The sequence below is a fragment of the Nyctereutes procyonoides genome, unplaced genomic scaffold (genome assembly GCF_905146905.1).
Source record: "Nyctereutes procyonoides isolate TBG_1078 unplaced genomic scaffold, NYPRO_anot_genome, whole genome shotgun sequence".
Classification (NCBI taxonomy): domain Eukaryota; kingdom Metazoa; phylum Chordata; class Mammalia; order Carnivora; family Canidae; genus Nyctereutes; species Nyctereutes procyonoides.
Genome location: NW_026575037.1, coordinates 22,055,413 through 22,081,620, shown reverse-complemented (window position 1 = coordinate 22,081,620; position 26,208 = coordinate 22,055,413). Strand labels below are relative to the sequence as shown.

The following is a 26,208-nucleotide window of genomic DNA, read 5'->3' as shown; positions in this document are numbered from 1 at the left end:
GTCATTTGTTTCAGTCACTCAAGCTTTTCTGGGCAGCAGTGAGTCTTGCTAATAGATAAAAAACAAATTCCTTTTAAAATAAAGATTGGCTAGTAATCTAGTCCTCTGGTTGGCAATTTGGAAGAGTTGTCCTTTGGATTATATACCTTTAAACATTATCAGTAAATGATGTTATATTTTGTGATTAAACTCAGACAATTTAAGCACAGGATTGGCATCCATAATTTAAGTGGCCATTCACTAAATATTTGCCTTGGAGTTTCCATTTAACAGGTTTGTAACTGTCAACTTGTTAGAGATTTAAAAATCCAAGTTGAAAAGTACATTTGCTCACCCCTCTTGGTTTATGGTTACTAAAACATTTTAGGCATCCATTCATCTCATTACCCAAGGTTGAGTATGGACCTTTTGACTTTAGAGATGGTTGCAACTGAAGAAATATTTGTTGTGTATTTGGCTTTCTGATAGAATATGGTTGCTTTTATGGTACTTTTACTATTTTTTTTTAACAGAGATGGAATTTTGCTTAACTGCTTTAGCAAAAACGTAAGAATTCTGCACCACTACAATGAGATAGGTAGAGCTAGGGACTCTAATAGTAAGGGTTTCATTTTTATATCACTGGTAATATGTTTCATGAGAATAGAGAGTGTTTTTCTTCAAATTATGGGAAAGAAAAATGTAAATTTTTAATAGTATGTATAAAATTAATACATTACTCCATTAATCTTTCTAAGTGTTCACATTTAACTAGAATGCTAGAAACAGCTGTGCCTAATTTAGAAAAATAAATTTCTCTCCTCATCTTAACTGAATCATAGGCAAATAGTACATTGATAGCTATTTTTATTCAAGACAGATCTAATAACTTTAGGACAAGCTCATATAATAATATGTACAGAGAGAAGATTTTGCTGTAAATGATTAAAGTTTATGATATTAATATATGGCTTCTTTTCTTCAATAATTCAGCAATACAAAAAGTGTTGTTTTCATGGTTAATAAACTCTGAGGGTAGACTTATGATAGCTTATATAATAATAGCATTGGGATACTTGGTAGACGAATGCTATATAATCTGAAAAATCTTTAGATGTTATTTTCTGTGAGAACCTGAATATATTTGACTGTTACCTTAAGAGAACTGATAACAGAGTGTTTAAGAGATTTAAAAATTTAAAGACATATGCCTTCATTTAATGTCTTCATTTAAAGACATTTTTGCTTGTTTATATTTATTATGTAACAATGACATTACATATTAAGCCCCAGTGTATTAGGGAACTGAATAAGTATTATGTTGATGCTTTATTTATTATAGTGCACATTTTTATATAGTATCATTCTTCATGACACCTTTATTTTTTTTCAAAATGAATTCTAAGTCATATATATCCTTAAAGCATAAAGATCTAAGTTTTTATGTATTTAAGTATTTTCTTGTTCTTGCAAAGGTTCCTACTCCAGAAGACAATATAGCACTTGAAAGATAGCCATCTGTAAAGACACAAAAATATTAACTTAATTCAACCTCATCTCCTCCATGTCTTTATGTCTTAATTATCCTATAAAAATAATTCAAATAAGCTAGTGGATATTTATTGAATATTCAGGATACAGAGTACTATGTTGAGTATTAAATAAGGAATGCAAAGATATATAAGGATAGAGTCCCAGACCTCAAAAATACACGGATAAAATATATAAAAATAACTTTTAATACAACTTAGAAAATAAGTGCTAAATGAAAGATACTGGTTTTTCAGAGGAGAGAGAATTCTTTATGTTGAATGTTCCATAAAGACATGATTAATGTCTCTGGAAGGCATTTCTAAGCCATTCTTCTACCACAACTACTTGATGGGTCTTATTTAAATACCATCAGGTAAAAATGACATGTACTTTGTAGTACACTGGCTCTAATGGCAGCTTTTTATTTCCCACTTTTTAGTCATTATAGTAGGGAGTGAGTGTGGCACTTGTTACTCTGTGGATAATCTTGAATCTGCTCTGATTTATATGTTTTAACAGGTAAATCAAGTATGAAATTTGATGTTTTTTACTATTATTAAGAACATACTATCTACCAAGCCTCATCATAGAATGACCAATAGGTTGTTGACTCATTCTTAGTATGTATTTATTGACTGATGTAATTCTTTAATGGCAGGTAATGTTGGTTCCTTTCTGGAAGATATGGTTCTTTTCTCTGTAATAAGAACTTCATTCCTACTCTAGTGCAAATTGTATTTTTTTTTCCTTACATCCTTTCATGCTCCTTAGTGTGACATTCTATTGAAATAATTTTATCTTTAGTTCCTTTCTGTTGTCTCATCACTATTCTGTGGAGCAAAAGATTCAGCTGGTTTACCATCACATCAGATTTTTTTAAACCTGATTTTATTTAAATTCAATTAGTTTTTTTACCATGAAGGGTTTTTTTTTTACATAGTTTTATGTTTTTACATGATTATTCTGTGTTTCCACAGAGCTATATACTTCTTTACTTGATTTTTCTGTTGATGAACAGTATAACTTTTAGAAAATAAATTGGATTATAGTTGGGTATTTCTCAGTTGCATCAGTCTTTTTTCCCTAGAGTGATGAGCTTAATCTTAATACTTGGTTCTATACAGATAATTCCTAAATATATATTAAAGAACAAGTTTTCCAGACTTGAGTTTCTAGCTGTGTGCTACCTTTGCCCACATGCCTTTAAGCATCTTGCTTGCCTTTACCAAGCCATAATGGACATTGGTGATGCCCCAATCAGATCCTTATACTGGTTGGCATCCTTTTCAGAGAAAACTGCCGACCACGTAGGAAGGGCCTCTCCAGGCACCTCCATTCTTCTCTCCATTCCTCCCACCAGGAGAGACTATGCTTAATGACTGACTGATAAAGGATATAAGGAACGGTCTTCTTGCTTCAAGATGGGAATAACTTGGTCAATATATTTGGTGCTTTTCATAGGTTTAGGCTGAGGCTGATTTCTAACTGAAACCACATTGTTGTTTGGTTTTTTTCCTTCTGCCCTACTTTGCTTCACATAATGCTTATTTCCTGAGAGTTCTCCACCAACAAATCGCTTAAACAAGAATCCTTGTCTCAGGCTCAGCTTAGAATCTGACCAAAGACATATGCCAAAATTTATTTTGTCAACTTCTTCTTAAATCTGGTTTTGTTTCTGTATTTCTGGTCTCTAATAAATGGTATCATCCATCTTTTGATCCTTAAGCTTGAAATTGGGTAGTGCTCTTTGACCCCTGTGTGTCTTGTTTCTGTATATCAGTGGTTCTTAAACTTCGTATTTCTGGATGTCTTTATGCTCTTAAAAATTATCAAGCGCTTTAAAGAACTTTTTTTTATGTGGGCTATGTCTTTCACTATTTACCATATTAGAAAATTAAAACTAGAAATATTTTAAATATTTATTAAAAAAAATACAAAACTACTACAGATAAACATAAAAAATATTTTTATGAAAAATAAATATTTCTAAACAAAAAGTAATAGAAAACTGACACTGTTTTATGTTTTTCCAGCAGTATGTAGCTTATGAGAAGGTCACTAGATTCTTATACTTGGTTTAGCTTTCAATCTGTTACATTATTGCCAGTCATGGAGCCTCCACTGGATCTCATGAGAAAAGAAAAGTGAAAAGGGCAAAGAATGTTTTAGCATTATTATAAAAATAGTTTTGATGTTGCAGACCCTGTGAAAAGGTCTGAGTCCCTGGACCATGCTTTGAGCACCACTGCTGTGTATCAGGTGATAAATAGTCCTGTTGATTTTTGCAGTAAAGTTATACTTATACAGATTACATGGAATCTGAGATAGATAAAAGATTTCATGTAGTCTTGAATACTCAGAAATGGGATAATTTGAAAGTGTAGACTGAGTCTGAATACAGCTTTTTACCACTTCCATGCTATGTAATCTTGAGCCAGTTGTTTTACCCTTCCCCATATTTTAGTTTACTCTTGTATAATATGACAATAGTAAGTTTGAGGTTTATGTGAATTAATACATGTAAAGTGGTTATAACAGTGCCTGGCCTATAGGAAGCATTGTGTAAATATTAACTATATTTATTAGTAGTAGTAATAGTACTGAGTGCACTATCAATGTTAACTAATGGTAGTCATCACTTTTCCCTTCTACTGCCTGGTTCATCTTTTCTTACCAGTTTTGTGTTGCACTATTAATTGATCTGCCTATTTCCATTATTTCCTCTTGCTTATTTACTTTCCCTTTATTTTTTTTAAAGATTTTATTTGAGAGGAAAGAGAGCGTGTGTGAGCACTAATGACAGGGAAGGGGCAGAGGGAGAGGGAGAAGCAGACTCCCCACCAAGCAGGGAGCTTGACATAGGGCTTCATCCCAGGACCCATGAGATCATGACCTGAGCTGAAGGCAGATGCTTAACCAACTGAACCACCAGGTGTGCCATAACCTTCCTTTTAAAACATACAGTCTTGTCACTTCATTGAGTAGATACTTCTGTGAGCTTCTTAATGTCTTCAAGAAAACTTTAGAATATAACCTAGGCCTTTTCCAATATGACTTAGCCTACTTTTTGTCTGTCTCTGGTATTTTCTGTAATTCATATCCATTAGCTACTAGTCGTTTATTACCTTCATCTGGCGCTTTCTCTATAATTCATACCCATCCCAAACACACTACCCACTTTCTGTCCATACCTGACTCTCTTAATACTGTGTTTTCCGTCTTTGTTTCAGAAAGTTTCTGTTAGTATTCAAAACCAGCTCCAGTTTCCCTTGTGAAACCACAGGTACCCCTAAATGAAATTTTTTGTACTTCAGTAAACTGGGAATTAACTGGGCAACACTGGATATATAGTCACTCTACTTAGAGCAAGAAAAGTTTTTGAAAACCACTTTATCCTAAGCCTGATTTTTGACCAGATCATAAGTAAATCAGAAGACCCTAAGCAGAGTTCCTTATAGTTCCATTCAACTTGACTCCGATTTAAAAGAACTCATACTGTGGAGTCATTTATAATTTGTTTGATAGTATACATCCCAGCGTGACAATAACTGAGACTCCTGTGTATTAATATGTAAAAATTTAGAGCATTGTTAATCAAGTCTTATTTTTCTTTCTCCTGAGAGAAAATTCTAATATGGGTTAGGGCTTTATCTTTTTTGTTATTATCAGAGATTCTAAGAAAACAGGCTGTGTTAATCATTTGAAGGCTAAGTTCAAAGCTTTTCCTGTGATTGGTTTTATGGAAAATGGATGGACAGCATATCTGAAGTTTCTCTTTACTATTTCTCTTGAAAGATTGAAAACAGTTGCTAGAAGATTAATGAGGACAGAGTTCTGCAGCATAATTCACATTGGCTAAAGCCTAAGTTATGCCAACTCTTAGGAAAGCATAGGTAGACTTTCCTCTCATCTATTTCCCCTCACCTTGAGATTCTCTATCTCCTTGTCCTCTACTCCTTCCAATCAAAAGAAATGCTTGATTGTAACATAGAAAGTCTAAACTTTTAGGTTGGAGATAGAACTTTATATTTGAATTGACAAATATTTCAGTTGAAGATAGGCCTTTGTATTTGAATTAGACTGTTCTGCAGTGTTGATGACAACTTTTGGACAAATCACAGGTGATAATAAAATGCAACTCACATTGGGAGAAAGGTCTGTCAAATAAAAACTAAAATTATCGGTAGTACCAATCACTTTGTAATAATTGTGGTATAGTTGGAACTACCATTAAAAACAGTGATTTTATTTGTTTTCAAAATTTGTATTTACTTTTGAAAGGAAAATAAGTCATATGGAGTGAAGTTTAGCTCAGTTGCAATTTTTTTTATTGACTTATAAAACGTTTTTGGTTGCTCAGTGTAACTAGATATGCTGATACCAGGGATGCAAAAACAATAAACTTTTATCTTTAACAAGATTGTCTGTTTCTTGTCCTCCCCACCCTCCCCTACCCACCCCTCCTGAAATATTCTAAGTTGTAAGTTCTATGATAGTGGGAAAAACAGTGATTTTTGATTATCCAAAATATATTTATGTAAATTAATCTAATTTTTAAAATATATAATTCAAAATCATTCTATGGCACTTAGGAATGGCAATAATCAGTATCAAAATACATAATGGTGGTTTTATTATGAGGTATTGTCTGGTCGCTAATATTAGGTGACAACAGTTAATAGATTACTGATTGTCTTCTCTAATAACTTGTTTGAATTTTATTTTCTTCTGTAGCGTCACTGTTCAAGATGACGTTCTGTGATAAATGAAATATTCTACATTTGTGCTATCTAATAGTAGCCAATGAACTTGAATTTGTGGCAGTTGAGCATTTCAGATGTGGCTAGTATATTGAGGAACCAAATTTTTTGTTTTCTTTAATTTTCATAAATTTAAATTTAAATAGCTGCATGTAACGAATGGCTACTGTTTTGAATAGTGCAGATCCTTCCATCAGCCAGTGGTAACAATTGAATTACTATTAGATTATTAGTTTCATTTTATTCATGCAGGAGCCAATTTTTAGAATTTTATTTACAGATACCTATAATTAAGGCATTGAGTTGTCCTTAAATTATAATTAATATTTTTTCAAAGTCCTATTAGAAGGTGAGCTTTTTTCCTTTCTCCTGCCAACATAGAGATGGCTGCAGGATTCATTATAATGAGTGAATCATTGTCACTTATCTCAGTTTTCATTTGGATCATATTATCTCATATTCATTTGGACCACTTATCTTTACATGTATTGAATGTTCAAGAGGACCCTTTAGGCTACTGAGGGAAGTAGCAGGTGGTAGGGATCAGCTAGTGAGTGACAATTTTCTGAGGTCATGTATGCGAATAAATGGAATGTGTGGAATCTGTATTCAGAATTTAAGTTCTTGATGATTTGGAGGAAGAGCAGGCCAATGGAACATAAGCTACCAGAACACACTTAAAAGTTATGGTTACTTTAAAAATAGGATCAATTACAGCAGATACAAGGTGGAACTTATTTTGGAAGGATCCAATCAGAATTGTATTTTCAATCAGGAAGAGAATATTATTGTAAGAACCTTTAATTTAAAAGAAATTAATGGTCAAATATAAATGGGAAAAATCATGCAGCAATTTTTATAGCAAGAATGTTTTCTCATCAGGATAAAACCAGTTTTATCAGCTATGCATGTCTTTTTAATAATCTAATAATATTAAACCCTTTGTTTTTAGAAGATTGATTCTTACTTTGAAGAAGTGAAACTGAGCAATTTGAAGACCCCAGGGATCCTTGATTAGGAAGGTCTAGTAGAAGCTTGTCAGTAGGGGAGTATTTCTCCGAGGCTGAAATCCAGCTATTATGTCTAAGGATCTAAACGGATCGGATTCCGTTTAGACTTTCAGCACCTTGAAGTTGATTCTGTGTCTCCTATTTCTTCCATGACCCTCTGTGTGCCTTTTTAGAGAGACTGGTTCCCTCTGACTGACTTCCTATTGACACCCTAAAAATCTTTCTTTCTATCTAGGGTGAGCCCATCACTTTCTGTGAGGAGAGTTTTGTAAAGCACCGCTCAAGTCTGATGAAACACTTCTTGGAAACTGCAGTTAACCTCCAACTTTTCAAGCAGGTAGGAGTGGGCCTCCACACTTCCTTCTGTAACAGAAGATGACAGAAATGTAACAGAAACGTGTAACGCATTTTTATCACTTTTATCAAAAGTATGTCAAAGTCCTGAATAGTATCTATCTTAGAATTACAAGAAATTTTTCTTTCTTTTGTAACTGTAGTTATCTATGGTGTGGAACTTCAGAAAATGACGTAATAGTAACTTTGTTATTAAAAAAATTCATGATTGACAGTGCTATTCTGATGGTCTGAGGAAGAGTATTCATTTATACAGTTATGAAGCCAGAGTGACTAGTTTCATATAAGGCATCTAGGAGTTAGTTTGGTATGGTAGATTGATAATGGTAAACAAATTACATTTTTTTGTAGGACAGTCCTTTTTTTATTAAAGATTTTATTTGTTTATTCATGAGAGACATAGAGAGAGAGGCAGAGACATAGACAAAGGGAGAAGCAGGCTCCATGCAGGGAGCCCAGTGTGGGACTGGATCCCGGGCCTCCAGGATCACACCCTGGGCCAAAGGCAGAAGCTCAACCCCTGAGCCACCCAGGCATCCCATTTGTAGGAAAGTCCTAGTGTAATCCAGTTTGAAAAAACAGATGTCATAATCATAAATTTAAAATTCAGAAAAAAACTCCTAGTCATACTGTGTTATCTTAATTTTTGGCTCAGAAAATGTAATTGCCATTTCAAAAGGCAGTAGCTTAACATCAGAACTCAGAATGTTTAGACGTACTAGTTCTTTCATTCCAATTTGTGATCATAGCAAATCTCTTAAGTCACGTTTATCTTAGTTTCTGTTTACATAATTTATATTAAGTTCGAAAAACTTTCTTTTCTTATTCCACAAGATAATTTAAATGTAAAGTTACCTATGTGAATTTAACATTTAATGAAGACCTATAATGGGCTATAGACTGCTCAGGGTCAGGATACAACATGAATAAAAATTCAGTAATGCCCTCGAGAAGCTGAAAATCTAATAGAATCTTTTGGACCATTTGGAGAAAAGATATAATGTAACTGGAGATAGCTTTAAATTAAACAAATGATTTACTTTGATGGTGACAAAACCAGTACTATTATCTATATTCTGAGGAAGTTTTAAAAAATAATTAAAAAATACTCTGGGGGGGCTATAACTGCCTTCTAATGTGTGAAGATTTACCTTAAAGAAAAGGTTAGATTTGTCCAATACCTAGAAGCAGCAGAATCAGGTTTGATGGATTTCAGGATCCAGGATGGCTGGTGGGTTTCCAAAGTTGGAATGGGTTACTTTTGGTGCTCTGGCCCTAGAGGGGTCCAATATAGACTGAACTGCTTCCCAAGGCTGTAGGAGGATCACAGGATGGTCTTTATACATGCTGAAGTATACAGCACAGTGTCGTCCTAAACTAGTCTTCTAGTGCATGTTCTTGAGTTAAATAATAGTACCCTCTTTGTATTTTTATCTGTCAAGGAGAGATAGTACTACTGCCATTGTCAAAACTGAATGGTGAAGATCAGGGTCTATGGGGGTCAAGAACTGAATGGGTAGATAGAATATCTTAACCTTTGGACCATGAGAGTATAACTAAAGTCTTTTCATTAGATGTAATTCAGACACAGTAATTTATATACTTACAAAATGCTTGTATTTTTAGGAATCAGAATTGAGATAAATCTTGGCTCTGTCACTTAATAGCTGTTTGTACATAAGTATCTGTTTTCTTTTTCTTTAAAATAGAAATACCACCTACCTCACAGGGTTATGGTAAAGTTTATATGAATTAATACATGTACACCTCAGCACAGTGCATAACACTTTATAGAAGCTTAATAAATTTTAGTGTATGCCTCATTTTAGAGCAATTACATTAATAAAATACACATTTATGCAGGATTTTTTAAAAATAAAACTCGGTAAAAAAGAAACCAAGTGTAAAATATTAAAATGATCAAAGTAGAACCCATTATATAGACAACTTGGATAGTTTTACATGCACCAATTGACCGTATTCTCAAACTTGATACCATTTTATGACCCTTAAGAAAGTGATACTTGAAGATAGCTCTGAAAGAATTAAAAATATTTCTGTTAACAGTTTCACAAACTTCCAAAGATGAGTAAGTTCCAGAGATTCACTATGTAACATAGTGCCTATAGTTAATAATTATCTTACTGTGTATTTAAAATCTGTTAGGAGAGTATTTCTCTTGTCAGTGTTCTTAGCAGAAACAAAAACACAAAGGGATGCAAGGAAATTTTTGGAGGTGTTGGATGTTTATTACCTTGATTGTGGTGATTATAGCCGAAGTGTATACATATGTCCAGACTTACCACGTTATCTCTGTTGTGCAGGTTTTTGATTACCAATTACTCTTTACTGAAGCTTGTGGGAATAGGGGGGAAAAAAGCAAGAATTGGAACCAGTTTGTAAAAAATTATCAATAGATGAAGCCTCAAAGACACCATAGCCTTTCTGAAAGAATATAAGAATATTTTTTGGGTACAAATGATTACTATTCCTTATTATGAATTTGTGTTCCACTATAGATCGGGAACACCTCAGGTTCTCTCTTTATTTAGTGGTGCTTATGTGCCAAAATTGAGAGAACGTGGACCCACGACAGCAGAGTATGATTTTAAGTGAAAAGTTAAACTGTTCTTTCTTTCTTTTTTTTTCCTTTACTGTTATTTCTGATAATATGGCAGGAAGTTTTCAGAGCTTAACTTACATACTGAAACTATCTTAAATGCAGCATATATAAAAAAACTTTCCTTAATGGGGGCACAGGTGACAAAGCCCAGTGCATATTTCCCAAGTTAAGTGTACTAGGAGACCCTACTCCCACAAATCTGGGATGACTTATTGTAAAAGTAAACAAGAAATAAGGTTGCACCTTCCCTTAACTCGTTTCCCAGTGATTGTACCTCCGAAACACTGGTACTGAGTGGATGGGAGGAAAAAGGACTGCTGAAAAGTAAACACACCAGTCTGTACAGGAATTAATAATTTCAGATTTGGTCTGACACAACCAAAGCCAAGTTTAAATCCTAAGTTGTTAGCATTTTCAGGCCCTAGGCAGAGGCAAAAATATATCTTCTCTTGAGGAATCTAGGGACCAAAGAATTCTCCCACCTGTAATTACAAAGAAAAATTCTGCTGTTAGAAATTATCAAACATACAAGGAAACAAATCATGAATGAGAATTAGCAGAAAGAGTGGACAAAAATTGACATGAAAATACTTTAATTATTGGAATTATCAAAAATAGAACATAAAATAGCTATTCTTAAGATGTCCAAAGAAATAGAAAATGAGCTTTAAAAATGTTCAGGATATAAAAAACATTCAAGAAGTGGAACCAATTTTAAGAATTTAGCAAATGTAATTCTGGTAGGAAGCATGTAATTGAAATGAAAGGAAATTGATGGATATAACAGCAGATCAGATCTAACTGAAGAGAGATTTGCTAAACTGGAAGATAGATCTGAAAAAGTAATTATCCTGAAGATAATGCAGAGAAATGAAAAAATAGAGAATATAAGAGAGGTTAATAGGCATGAAGGGTAGAATTTTGGCACTAGCATTTAAAGCTAAACATGCAAAATTCTTATGAATTGCGCTCTAAATTGCACACCAAAAATCATTTCCTAATACTGTTCGTAAAAACAAAATACTGGCAGTAATCTTAGATGTTCATCCGTATTAAAATGAACAAATTATTATATTCATATAATAGAACATGATTTAGCAGGAAAATAAAGTGCAGCAAAACCGAATATGAATGAATGAACAGCAAATCACTGAAGAATTACTATGATGAGTCCTTCTGTGTCATGTTTAATAGCATGAAAAATTAAATAATATATTATTTAGGGAAGTATCTATGTGGTAAAATGATAAAGGCAGGCAATTAAAGGATAAGCTGAAGGGATTCTGGTCTTTCCTTTGCGGAAAGAGGGACACTCAAGGAGGGACCTTTAAGAAGGGAATGTTCTGGTAGTTTGTTTTATCATATTATTTAAACTTAATTATTTAAGTTACTATTATTTGAATTATAAGTACTGTATAAAAACATATTGTTTATTTCTAGATCAGTCTGTGATAGGCTGTTTTCCTTGGCAGTCGACTTCTAAACCTCTTGCGGCCTCAGTTTCTGCATCTGTACGATGAGTTAGACTGGAACGTCATGAAGTTTGAGATACCTTTCAGCTCTAACATTCCATGATATTATGGAATAAACATAGCTTAGACGGATGATAGTAGTTTCCATTTGGATAAATTCCTCTTTAGATAATGGATTTGGAAGGATTCCCAGAAACAGCTTCTTAAATCCGCAGCCTTGACATCACCGTGTTTCTTTAGCTAACAGCTGTATGGAAGATTTAAGCTATTATTTTTAGGACTCTTACCTTTATCTCATATTATGCCAACACAATAGTTGGAATTATTTTCTTGTGTATAATATTATCTGTTATTAAGGCCACTGGAAGTAAAGTTTTTTTCTACTCATTTTATTATACACTTTTCCTGGCTAAGGGCCGTGACTGAGTTAGGTGCATTGATCCAAGAGCCTAGTCTAGAACTACAAACATATGGGATCTCCATGAATGTAGACCCTCCTTTAGCTGGCAACTGAGATTTATGTTAAACATTATATATTACAGGTAAGGAATTCAAGGATAAAAACAGATTCAAATTGGAAAAGTCTCTTTTTACTGTTCTTCCAAAACCCTTTCCTACCTGTCATAAGATAATACAAATGTGTCTTTCTTAAACTTTTCCATCTGACAAAGTGTCCCTTGTGATAGAAGAGAACATGTCTTTAAAAAAAAAATGGGAATGTGGCTATAGGAGTCTGCCGAAAAGTACAACATTATGAAAGCCATTTGTATTTTTCAGAAACATTCATACATATCATGCATTCTGTACCACAATATAGTTGTGTTTATTTTAAAATAAAAATATTTTAAATAAACTACTGGTTAAAAAAATAAATTACTGGTTAGATTACCTTTTTCCTCCCTTCACCTCCAGTAAAATTAAGTTTATCATCCTTTGGCTTTGAGTTCCTGGTCTCCCCACCATGTGTCCCTAGTGGCATGCCTACCCCATTGTTAATAGCATTGGCTCTGGAATGTTCTAGAATCCAACAAACCTAGGTTTGTATCTTGGCACGCCCCTTTCTCAGAGCATACATTGTAATGAGCTTGGTCTGTCTCTATGCTTTAAATCCTTGCCCAGTTTTTTACACTATGGAATATCCAAGTACACTGAATATCCCTTCGAATACACCTTTACGAAGTAAGGTTTTGTATATGTTGTGCCGTGAAACCAGTGTTAATCTGCTTTCACTCATTGTTCATAGCTTGCTAAATGTCAGTCCTTATCCAAATCAGCCTTTTACCCTTACATCCTCTGTTCCCTTAGAGCTTTGTTCATACCTGAGTTACAGCATTTAGTCTTTGTTACTGTAATTTATCTCTTTGTTGTGCCTTCCTTCACCTCCTTAAAGCTCCCCCTTATTCCCCCACCACTAGGTCTGCACTCCTTTCTCTGTGCCTGTACTACTTTGAAACAAACATTTAGTTTGTTTATTCACTTAACAGTTTCGTACTGAACAAGCATTTGTTTGTCAGGTAATGCTACTTCAAGCACTTGAAATTCAGAGCTGTGTAACTTGCTTTCATGGAGTTGTTATTTCTAGTGAAGGGAATGGCTTAACAAACAACAAAGAAAAGAAAAGTATCAGCAGGATATGAGATATTGATTGAGTAGCTAATTTTAGACCAGAGGTTGAGAAAGGGCATTACTGAAAAGGTGATACTTTAAGCTAAATCTAAAAAAGGCATTAGTTTTAAGAATATCAAAAGAGGAACATCATTTCAAGTAGAGGGGATTCCTATTGCAAAGACCCTAAAGGAGGGAAACAACTTGGCATTTCCTAGCATCAGAATTAAATCAGCTATGAGCAAGAAAGAAAGTTGTATTAGATGAGGTTAGAAGAGCAGAGAGGGGACCGATCTTACTGATCTTACTGGACTTTGAAGGCATAAGAGTTACATTTTATTCTAAATGAAGTAGTATGCTATTGGAAAGCGCTCGCTGATATGTGACTGCATCTGATTTGTATTTTATAAAGATAGCCCAGATTATACTGTAATGGATTAGAGGAGAGGGAGGTGGCAAAAGTCCAGTTATGGGTCTGTTACAATTGGGCAGGAGAGAAGTGATGGTGGCTTGGATGATAAGAAGGATAGTAGAAAAGATGGAGTGAAATAGAGCAGAGTTTGGGGACGCCTGGGTGGCTCATTGGTTGCGCATCTGCCTTCGGCTCACCGCGTGATCCTGGAGACCCGGGACCGAGTTTGGTTATGTTTTGGAGGTAGAATTGCTGATTCTTGCTGATGGGTTAGAGAGTGTAGAGGGAAATGCAAAATCAATGATAATGCTCGTATCTATGTTTTCATATTGGCACTTCTAGTAATTCTTTTAGTTTATCAATTTTTCTTTCTTTTTTTTGTATCAATTTTTCTGTATAGATTATGAACTACTCCAGTACTGGGGCCATATGTGATTCAGTTCTGTAGATGTGGTTTCTTATAAACGGTCTTGTTAATGCTAGGTGCTAAATATTAGTAAAATTTCTCTGGGCAATGTTTTGTAATTATTACTTACAAAAAGTGATTTTTGAATACTAAGATATTTACATACCACAGTGATTAATAGCCATAAATTATATATAAGGGCTCAAAGATTAGAGAGATGGATTTGTTTCATGAAAGTAAACTTCTCATTATAACCAAAGAATACAATAACAAGCTTACATCTACTAAATAATATATAAATAACAACAGGGTAAAAATCCTCAAGATCAATCCACTTCTAATGAATCACTATTTCATTTTGTAAATATACTAACAATTCCATCAAGTTTTCATTATATAAGGAACATTCTTTTGTGGATATAAGTAGAAAGTTCTCATGTCAGTTCATTAAGAAGATACTTACCAGAAATTTGTATTAAAATTCATTTAAAAAGTCTTTGATGAACTTTGGACAACTGTTGTGTCCAATACAACTACTTTTGTGAGGGAATACCTGAAAATTTATGATTTGATAAAATATATCCTGTACAGTTTTGGATGGGGGAAGGGATTCATGTTCAACTAACCTTCAGCATTAGTGAAGGGGTCTCTTTTTCATGGCGCCTCCGAGGCGGTAGGTCACTTCAGAATGAAGCTAAACATCTCTTTCCCAGCCACTGGCTGCCAGAAACTCATTGAAGTGGATGATGAGCACAAACTCAAACTGTGTACCTTTTATGAGAAGCGTATGGCCACAGAAGTTGCTGCTGATGCTCTGGGCGAGGAATGGAAGGGTTACGAGTCAGTGGTGGCAATGACAAACAAGGTTTCCCCATGAAGCAGGGTGTCTTGACCCATGACTGCATCCACCTGCTGCTGAGTAAGGGGCATTCCTGCTACTGACCCAGGAGGACTGGAGAGAGGAAGTGCCAATCTGTTTGGGGTTGCATTGTGGATGCCAATCTCAGTGTTCTCAATTTGGTTATTGTGAAAAAAGGGGAGAATGATATTCCTGAACTAACTGATATTACTGTGCCTCGTTGCCTGAGCCCAAAGGGGCCAGCAGAATCCAAAAGCCTTTTAATCTGTCAAAAGAAGATGATGTCCACGAGTATGTTAGAAAGCCCCTAAACAAAGAAGGTAAGAAACCTAGAACCAAAGCACCCAAGATTCAACGTCTTGTTACTCCATATGTCCTCCAACACAAACGTTGGCATATTGCTTTGAAGAAACAGCATACTGAGAAAAATAAGGAAGAGGCTGCAGAATATGCTAAACTTTTAGCCAAGAAAATGAAGGAGGCCAAGACAAACGCCAGGAACAGATTGCCAAGATGCAAAGGCTGTCCTCTCTGAGAGCTTCTGCCTCTAAGTCTGAGTCCAGTGAAAAATGAGATTTTCTAAGAGTTACAAAATAAATAATATCAGACACCAAAAAAAAAAAAAAGAATTACTGTGAAGATGAACAACCATGATACATAAGGAAAACTCAGTGGCTATGATACAGAATAATATTTATTTTTCTAAAAGCGTTTGACAAGGTGCCACATCAAAGATGAATAAATATATTACAGTCTTAGTCTTGGAATATGAGGCAAAATCATGTGATATATAAAGAGCTGATTTGGGCCCATAAAAACAACTTTCTGATATACTCATTACTTGATTTCAGATCCTAACTTATAACATAAATTTTGAAATGCATTGTACAATAATCTAAAAACTTAAAATAGAAATTTATCTAACATATAATAATAAAATATTATGGATGGTAATATAGTTATCTGTTTATTCAATAAATATTTGGTAACTACTATTTGAAGTTACCATATTTAACATAAAAGTGTTTTCATATTTATCAGAGATTTTTAAACAAGTGACATATTTCCCTAAGATATTGTACACAAAAAGATTGTACTTTATGGTGGAGAAACCCAGCAGACACCACCTTAACAGGTGATCAGTGTTCATTCACATCACCAGCAGTAGTAACATAAAGTGACATCGTGTACTCCCTGATGAGATTCACTGAGGGCACAGTTACCCCCATGGTATTCTTTCCAAAATGCATAACCTCCATCTAATGATGGGAATACATTAGACAAGCCTGCATGGAGGAGTATTCTACAATATGACTGAGCAGTGCTCTCCAAAGGGTAAAGAAGATTTACAAAGGGCAAAGAAAGACTGATGAACTACAAATGGAAAAGACTGGATTAGAACATGGAATAAAAATAAGACATTAGCAGGAAAACCAATATAACCTGAATATAGTCTGTAGATTATTTAATAGTACTATAACTATGTTAATTTCTTGCTTCTGAAAGATGGTTCTATAAGATGGTTCTATAAGATGTTACCATTAAGGGAAATTGGATAAAGCTTATGTGGGAACTCTCTGTTCTATTTTTGCAACATTCCCATAAATCTAAAATTATTTCAAAATAAAAAGCTTAAACAGATTCTCAAGAAAAGAATACCAATAGGACATTCACATTTAGGTATCTTAGTGTCTACTTAATAGAGTCTCTTTCATGCCACTATTATTGTCCCTTGCGTTATAGTTTCTCCTGAGAGGATAGCTTTTGTTACAGGTGTAACGAAAAGAATCCTTGCTCTAATCCTCTTTAATGTACCTTTCTTGTATACTTATTTCTCTATCTGTAATACGTTTTTTTTAACTTTTTTCCCCTCCTTTTTCTCTAGGCTGTTCCTTTAAATGTTCGTTACAGTTATACTCTCCTTTTACCTGTCCTCTAAATGTTACAGTCCTCTCGGCTTTATCGTTAGGCCTCTCCTTCTCTAATTCGTATATCTCACTGGGGGTTCTTATGTAAGACCACAACCACATTAATTACCTATATATGATGAGTCCCCAATACATCCTTCTCACAGACCCATATAGAAGTAAATGTATGCATGTATGTTTGCGTAGTATATATCTTTGTGCACACCTCCGAAGGTATACCTGCATCACCCTTATCGTGATACCTGCATCTGTACATGTGCACACATACTGGACCCTCCTGCATTCTGTCTTTTTGGAACTAGTGCTACCCTGTTGCCTAAATCAGAAAATGAGGAGCCCTCTTTTCCCATATTACCACTACTGACCTTTCTTGCGTCCATTTTCTAGTTCTTTACTATGTTCTGTTGAGTCTGCTTTCTAAATATTATTTAGATGATCTGTTTTATCCTCTCCAATTTCAATGTCAGTGACTTATGTTGGATAGCGGGTTTCAGCTCCCTGTAAGCCTTCCTGCCTTCTACTTTTTTTTTTTTTGCATTCTGCTTTAAGTTTGTTCTTTCTGAAAAGCAGGTCTTATATTTTTCTATTATATTTAGAATGGAGTTCAAACCCCTAGCACGGCACACAAAATCTTTCATTTTATGACTTCTGTTTCTCAGATCTTTTCTCTAATGCTTCTCCAGATACTTTTGCTATAGCAGTTCTGAATAATTTGCTGTTAGGTCTCTGAAAATAGTTTCATGTCCCTATGAACAGCCCATATTCAGGGGCATTCTACAATATGACCAAGTAGTACTCTCCAAAAGTGTCTAGATCACTAGAGGCAAGGCGAAAGACCAGTGAACTACAAATGGAAAAGATTGGATTCAATCCTGGGGTAAAACAAGAAATTAGTAGAAAAACTGGTATAACCTGAATATAGTCTGTAGATTATTTAATAATGCTGTATCTATGTTAATTTCTTGCTTTTGATGAATGTACCAAAAAATAATTTGGATTATAATAAATGCTTACTAATAAACAGTGAGAGTGAAAGATAGTAATTATGAAGATATAAAAATAACATTTATTGAATACTGATTTATGAACTTAGACCGTAATTCAGGTTGATTTGTTTGGATCTTTCTTGAGTTGTAGGCTCTGTAAAGACAAGGGTCATTTTTTAAAAAGTGTTTTGTATCCTAATATGTAATACATGATAGATAATTAATATTGTCAAATAAATAAAATAAAAACTACTGAGTGACTCATTATAAAGAATATATATGAAAATGTCTTGTCAGTTTTGATAGAAGAGCTTATAAAATTGATCATAATGAAGCTTACTTAGGGAAAATCCAGAACTTGTAGGAGTCAAGTGTTACTGTGTTTTAGATTGAGTGGTGTCTATAACTTAAACCTGGGGTCACATAATGCTGTGAGATGTAGAAGTGAAAATTCAGTGACATCCTGAGCATTCTCTATATTTTGTGCTACGACCCACTTTCTCTGACTGAATAAGATATTGAATAAAAGGAGTCAGTCAAAAGCCATAAGTCTTCCTTTTATGTTAGCTAGATATTTTGGAAGACTTTAGAAAGCTTTTAACATAAATAATAAAATCCTATGAATTTCTACATTATCCTATTAATCTTTTCTTAAAAGAAGCATGATAGTTACTTATGTATGGTATGCAATCTATAGCTAAGATCAACACATGCCTTACTATATTAAAGATTCAACAGGTTTGGAGTATTAGGAAACATTTGATATATGAATTATTGGGAAATGGTAATTGTATCAAGCACTGACTTTGTAATACGAAAAAATAATCAAAATAAAATGTGACATAGGAAAGGTCTGGAGACTTATTGGCAGAAGGAAGGGCTGTACAGGAGAGATAGCTTATCAGGACAAAGAATATAGATTTTTCAGCATCCTTTGTTCACTTTACTTAGTATTTTATTTTTTAATTTTTTTAAAGATTTTATTTATTTGAGAGAAAGAAAGTGGGGCACTTGGGTGGCTCAGTAGTTGAGCATCTGCCTTTGGCTCAGGTCATGATCCCGGGGTCCTGAGATCGAGTCCCGCTTTGGACTGCCTGCAGGGGACCCTGTTTCTCCCTCTGCCTATGTCCCTGCCTCTCTGTGTGTGTGTCTCATGAATAAATAAATACAATCTTTAAAAAGAGAGAGAGAGAGAGAGAGAGCGCACAGGTTGGGGATGAGGGGTAGAGGGAGATGGAGAAGCAGACTCCCTGCTGGGGCTCCATCCCAGAACCCTGGGATCCTGACATGAACCAAAGATAAACACTTAACTGGTTGAACCACCAGGTGCCCCACTTCAATTAGTATTTTATTTATTTATTTATTTATTTATTTATTTATTTATTTATTTATTTATATTTTTATTTATGATAGTCACACACACAGAGACACAGGCAGAGGGATAAGCAGGCTCCAGGCACCGGGAGCCCGACGTGGGATTCGATCCTGGGTCTCCAGGATCGTGCCCTGGGCCAAAGGCAGGCGCCAAACCACTGCGCCACCCAGGGATCCCTCAATTAGTATTTTAAACAGTGTTTCTCTAAGAGGGGTCTCAAACCATCAGATTTACCTAGAAAGTCTATTAAAAATGGATATTCTTGAGTCTCACCTTCAAAATTTCTGATTCAAGATGCCTGGATTAAAACCTGGCAATCTGCATTGTTAATGAAATAGGTAATATGCACACTAAAGTTTTGGAAACATTCATCTAGGTATTCTTTATTCATTCTCTCAATTCAATATAATTTGAGTGTCTTGAGTGTCTACTTATGTATGAGGTAGTGTTCTGGATGCTAAGATGTATCAGAAAACAAAACAAAAAATAATATCTGACTGTGAATCTTTTATTTCTAGTATGAAGGGGACAGATAACAAATTATGTAGAATGTTCAAAGATGATAAGTACTATGGAAAAGTAAATAGAATGGAAAAGGGAGGCAGCTTGGAGGCTAGGAAGGAATTTAAGATAGTATAATCAGTGTGGATTTCATGGAATATGTGGCATTTGAGCAACTTCCTGTAGGGTGGTCAAAGACAGAAGCAGAGAGGAAGATGTGGAAGGCTATTGCTATAATCTTGGTGAGAAGTGATGGCATTTAGGAACTGGCTCATGGAAGATAGGGTAACAGCTGGTCAGGTTATGGATCCATTCTGAAGATAAAGCCAGTGGATATTCTGAAAGATTTAGTATGATGGGTGGAAGAAAGAGGAATCACAGATGTTTTTATGATTTCTTATCCAAGAAACTGCTAAGATGTAGCTGTCATTCCCCTGAGATGGGGAATATTATGGACAAGAAAGATGTTGCTGAGAAGAATTCAATTTTGGATATGTTAAGTTTGAGATGTTAGACATCCAACTTGGTTAGCAAATGGATAAATGAGGCAGAGGATACAGTTAGAACTGGAAATAGAAATTTGGAAGTCATCAACATAGGGATAGGATTTAAAGCCATTAGACTCAAGGAAAATTGAGATTATCGGAGGAGTGGCTATACAGAGAAATGGTCTTTAAGAAGCCCAGGAACTGATAATAAATAGCAGGAGGCAATGGTGAAGGAGGCTAAGAAAGAGTGAGTGACTGGTGAGGTTAGAGAGAGTTCAACACAGTAAGGTATCTTCATGGCTCAATAGGGAAAGAATACCAAAGAGAAAGGGGACAGCACTGCCAAAGTCTCGTGACAAGTTAATTAAAATAAAGACCTGAAACTGACCACTGAATTTGGTGAGATCTGATGTCCTCAGCAAGAGCAAATTCGCTGAAATGGTGAGGCAGAAATCATGGTTGAAGCATGAGAGAAGAGGAAGTGGAGACCAAAGTCCTGATATCTCCTTTGTGTTTTACTGTAAAAAGCAATGCAGAAATGGACCTAGCCAGAGAAGTAAAAGGGATCAGGAGAAGAAATAACACGTGTGTAGGCTGATGGGAAGATCTAGTAGAGAAAGAAAGCTATATTCAGGAAAAGGAAAATTGTTAGCAGGGTTGGTCTTTGTGAGAAGCACAGTTATTTCATGTATAACAAGAGAGAAAGCAGAGGCATGGGAAGAGGAGGAGGTGGAGGGGCTGGATAATTGGAGATGCTTAGAACTTGCAGAATTTTTCTTTTAATGACTTCAGGATTCCACTTCCACACACACACCCCACGTACCCCGCTTCCTTCAGTGAAATTAGGAAGCAAGGTCATCAGCTGAGAGAGAATGGGGAAAGTGGTTGAATATTTAAGGAGGGAGAATATATGAAATAGGTGGGAGAGAGAGTAGACTAGAAAAATAGTAGAATTGTTTGGCATCATTCAGAGCACATTGGAGATGGCAGATTATGACTTTAAAGTGAGAGTAGTCCTCACGGTTGGCTGAGTTTTCTGTCAACACCTGTAGCTTCCTACAGGCCTACTGATTATATGCTTACTTCTCTCTCAGGGTGTTATGTATGCTGGTGGCTCCCTTTCCCTGGAATACTTTTTCCCATAAACTGTGTGGCCTACTTCCTCACTGCTTTCAAGTCTTGACTCAGATATCATCTTCTTCATATCTGCCCCGACTACACTCTTCAAAATTGGAAGTTCCTTGCCCAAACTCCCCAGTCTTCCTTATGCAATTCTATCTAATTTTCCAACACCATTCACCACCTAATGCACTACTTAATTTATTACATTTTTTTTTAATTTCATGCTTTCACTCCCCTTCTCCCCTGCTAAATGTCTAAGCATCATGAAGGGTTTTTTTTATTACTGAATTATAATTGACATACAGTATTGTATTAGTTTCAGGTATACAACAAGATAGAGATTCGATAGTTTTATACATTATGAAATGATTATCACCATGGGTCTAGTCACCACCTGTCACTATCTGAAGTTATTAAAATATTAATGACTTTATTCCCTATGCTGTAGTTTATATCCTTGTGACTTACTTATTTGATGACTGGAAGTTTGTACTTAATCTCCTTCACCTATTTCACCCATGCTCCTGCCACCTTTCCCTCTGGCAACTGGTGGTTTGTTCTCTGTATGTATAAGTCTGTTTCTGTTTTGTTTTGTTTGTTCATTTTTCTTTAAGATTCCACATGTAAGTGAAATCCTACAATACTTGTCTTTCTCTACCTAACTTATTTCACTTAGCATAATACCCTCTATGTCTATTTATATTTTGGCAAATGGCCAGATTTCATTATATATATAATGAATATATATATATATATATATATATATATATATATATAATGAATATCTTTATCCATTCAATTATCAGTGGACACAGGTCACTGTCCTAGCTTGGCTATTGTGAGCAATGCTGCAATGAACATAGGGGTACATATATCTTTCTAATTAGTGTTTTAATTTTTTTGGATAAATACCCAAAAGTAAAATTTCTGGATACTATGGTAGTTCTATTGTTAATTTTTTGAAGAAGCCTCCATACTGTTAGTAGCTGCACCAATTTACATTCCCACCAACAGGACATGTTGCCAGCATCTTTGCCAACACTTATTTTTTGTTTGTTTGATAATAGCTATTTTGACAGTTTTGAGATGTAATCTTGTTTTGATTTGCATTTCTCTGTTGATTCATAATGTTGAACATCTTTCCATATGCCTATCATTCATCTGTATGTCATCTTTGGAAAAATGTCTGTTCAGGTCCTCTGCCCATTTTTTAATTGGGTTTTTGTTTTGTTTTGTTTTGAGTTGTATGAGATCTTTATATAATTTGGATATCGACCCTTCAACTGCTACATCATTTGCAAGTATCTTCTCCCATTCAGTAGTTGTTTTTTTTTCATGTTGCTGATGGTTTCCTTCACTATGCTAGAGCTTCTTAGTTTGATATAGTCTCATTTGTTAATTTTTTTCAATAATTTATTGAAAAAACCCTTTTTAGCTTATTTTTTTTAATGTTTTATTTATTTGAGAGAGAGAGAGAGGCAGAGACACAGGCAGAGGGAGAAGCAGGCTCCATGCAGGGAGCCCGACGTGGGACTCAATCCTAGGTCTCCAGGATCACACCCCAGGCTGCAGGCAGTACTAAACCGCTGTGCCACCAGGGCTGCCCCCTCATTTGTTAATTTTTGCTTTTGTTGCCTTTGTCTGAAGAGACACACAGGTATCTCAAAAAACAAGGAAAGTCTCAAATAGTCTAAGTTTAAAGGAACAAAGTAGAAGGAAAGAAATAATAAAGATCAGAGAGGAAATAAACGAAAATAGACATTTAAAAAAGAATAGAAAAGATCAATGAAACTAAGACCTAGTTCTTTGAAAAGATAAATCAGTAAACCTTTAGTTAGACTCCTCAAGAAAAAAGAAAGTTCACAAAGGCTTGAATTTTCCTTTTATTCATTTCTGTATTTTAGGCATCTAGAAAAGTTCCTGGCATACAGTAAACATTCAATTAGATATTTATCAAATGATTGAATTAATTAATTCTTTGGCCTGGTGGTCATGAAGTTTAAGAGACCTGATTTTGTTGCAGATTATTTAATGACTATTGGTTGATATATCCTGGAGGATAGTGTTATTCCATTAATGTTGTTTTAAGTTATTAGTTCTAATAATAAATCACACCAAATGGGATTTTTATGCTCTGCAAAGTGCTTTCTGGTCATTATCCCATGGTACTGTAATTTAGTAATCTTACAGTTTCAGTTACCTAATACTTGAAATGGAATAAAAATAACAGTTTATTTCTATTTCTTCATATACTTAATTCTTTTGTTTTAGCTCTAAACTGACCTACCTTATTCCCATTTGTTATAGCAGTTTGTGTTTATATACAGCTACTAACAGAATGCCTTGCATTTAGCAGGTGTCTATAAATATCTTTTGACTTAATTTATTGTAACACTTTAGTGTAGTTTTCACTAACCTGTCAAGGTTTACTGAGCATTTATAAAAAGGGAATATTTAAATTAGACTACTTATTTTTTTTTAGCCCAAAGCATTATATAAAAAGGAAATTTTAAAGATCTGTCATAAATTCATATATTTTAAAAGTAATTTTTACTGTATTTAAATTTTTCTTTAAATTGCTAAAGATTGCTGTCTCATTAAAAATGTATTTTTCTCTAGCTCTCAAACCTTTATTAGATTAGTTATCTTATATTTGTGCCAAGAAGAATTTCTAACAAGAGATAAATTTTGAGCTATGTTAATTTTTCCTCCAGGCTGAAAAAGGAATTGGGGAGGATGGATGTGTTTATTGTGTTGTTCCGGTGCCTCTGCTGCTTTGCTTCAGGAACAAGCACAAAAAACAGCACTCCGTCTTTCTGCTTCTACAGCACAACAAAGAACTGTACCACTAACCCTCTTTCTCCAAATCTCTTTTTAAAAAGTCAAAATCTTTAAAAATCATATAAGCATCTTAAAATTTAATTATTGTCATCCTCAGAGTTTTGATGGATTGATTGCAATTACGCATTTACATAACCTATGTCTGTCTACACAACTGAAGGCATTTAGGACATTGATTAATAGCATAATTTGTTTTGGATTTTTGGATTAAATGCCAGAAGTGCACTGACTGGTGAAGAATTAAAGAACTGTGAGAAACATACAATTTATCTCTTAAAGGAAAGATACATAGTCTCCTGGGCCATTTAAGTTTACTCTGTGAATCTGAATCTGATCAGAACATATTCTTTATATTTTCTGGTGAAGAAGCATACCACTAAGTCTATTCTTCACATTTTATTATATTTTTAAAATATTTATATTGAATTGCATTTGAAAATTGATGATGAATGTTTATTTAACAGTATTGCTTACTGAAGTCCATTTAAAATGCTAGTTTCTTTAAATGGACTCAGTTTCCTATTAAGGTGGTTATTTGGAGATAAAAATGCTTTGAAAAGCCTTAGCAATAATAGTATCAAAAAGAGTAGCAGGAAGTAGCTTTACTGCTTAAAAATATTTCTCATCACCTGTCACGCTATTTTAAGATTGTGTCATAAGGGTCAAAAAAATTCAATTCTTGTAATAATTGGTGATTTGGAGGGAATAATATTAATGATCTTGATAACTATATATCTTTTTAAAATTTTATTTATTTGAGAGAGAGAGCACATGAGTACAAGAACAGGGGGGAGGGGGAAGAGGCAGAGGGAGAGGAAGAAGCAAGCTCCCTGCTGATCAGGGAGCCCCACACGGAACTCTGTCCCAAGACCTTGGGATCATGACCTGAGCAGAAGGCAGACAGTTAACCTACTAAGCCACTCAGGCACCTATATATATATATATATATATCCTTATTTGAATGAATTTTATCTATTTCTAATTTACGATAAAATTATGGAACCCATGCCATGGAATTAGGTCTATGAATTTTTTTGAAATTTCCAATTATGTTATTTGTTATTTGGTGTGATTACATAGCATGTTTAGATCTAGGTTTTAATTTTCACTTTTGGAACGAAAAGCAAAATATTAAGATTCATGTAAAAAGCATCATCTTAATGCCAACTCTTAAATTCCTTTAAGAATTTGCTATACTTGCAACCTAATGTTATGTTCTATCTGTAGCACTTTCATTGTTAATAACAGTGTTACTTGTCATTACTTGTAATTCCAAATTAATACTTCCAAAACTTACATCTTCTGATTACCTAAAGATACATGTTTACTAAATTATGTGGTAACTATTAATCAAGCGACAGGTTACAGCCCATTATAAAGTCATAGCTTTTCCAACAGATAATATTTTTAGTTCAAAATTATTTCTATGCAAAATAGCTAAAAATACTCTTATCCTTTTTACTTACTATGAGATCCTCCAGAATTACAAAGTAGGGTGACCACGAACCAACTCCACTTGAAGAAAAAGAAAAAAGATGTTACTGGTTACTGAATGAAAACTAGAAAAAGGAATTTAGAGAACTGTTACATTAAGCATATTTTTCTCCGTTAATGCCACTTCTCAGCTTATCCCTGGGTATCTATATTGTGTTTGTATATTGAATATGTGTGTGTGTGCATAAAATCCATCTTTTATTTTAAGAGCAAACATTTTCATTAAGTATGTATGTAGATAAATGTCTGATTGTCACCGACAGGGTTGTTTGCAAAGTCAGTGATAGCACATAGCATTTTACCAAGTGATTAATTTTTATTGGCTCAATTCACTAGTTCAGTAACACAAAGTAGTTACTCATGCTCAAAAATGCATAATCAGTAAATAGTTTGGGGATTTATCTCTTTTTGGACGTTGAACTATTCCACTCAAACTAAAATGGATGGATTATTTCTAGTA

General features: G+C 34.4%; 1 protein-coding gene and 1 pseudogene across 4 annotated transcripts in view; both read left to right on the top strand.

Annotated features, from left to right (window-relative positions):
• DENND1B (DENN domain containing 1B) overlaps positions 1 to 26,208 on the top strand; it is a 265,482-nt gene that overhangs the window by 189,205 nt on the left and 50,069 nt on the right. For all 4 annotated transcript variants that reach the window (XM_055319215.1, XM_055319213.1, XM_055319216.1 and 1 more), the window contains one exon: positions 7,518 to 7,619. In XM_055319215.1, the coding sequence (XP_055175190.1) occupies positions 7,518 to 7,619 (102 nt within the window). The remainder of the gene's footprint in view (positions 1 to 7,517; positions 7,620 to 26,208) is intronic.
• On the top strand, positions 14,843 to 15,586 carry LOC129505897 (40S ribosomal protein S6-like; annotated as a pseudogene).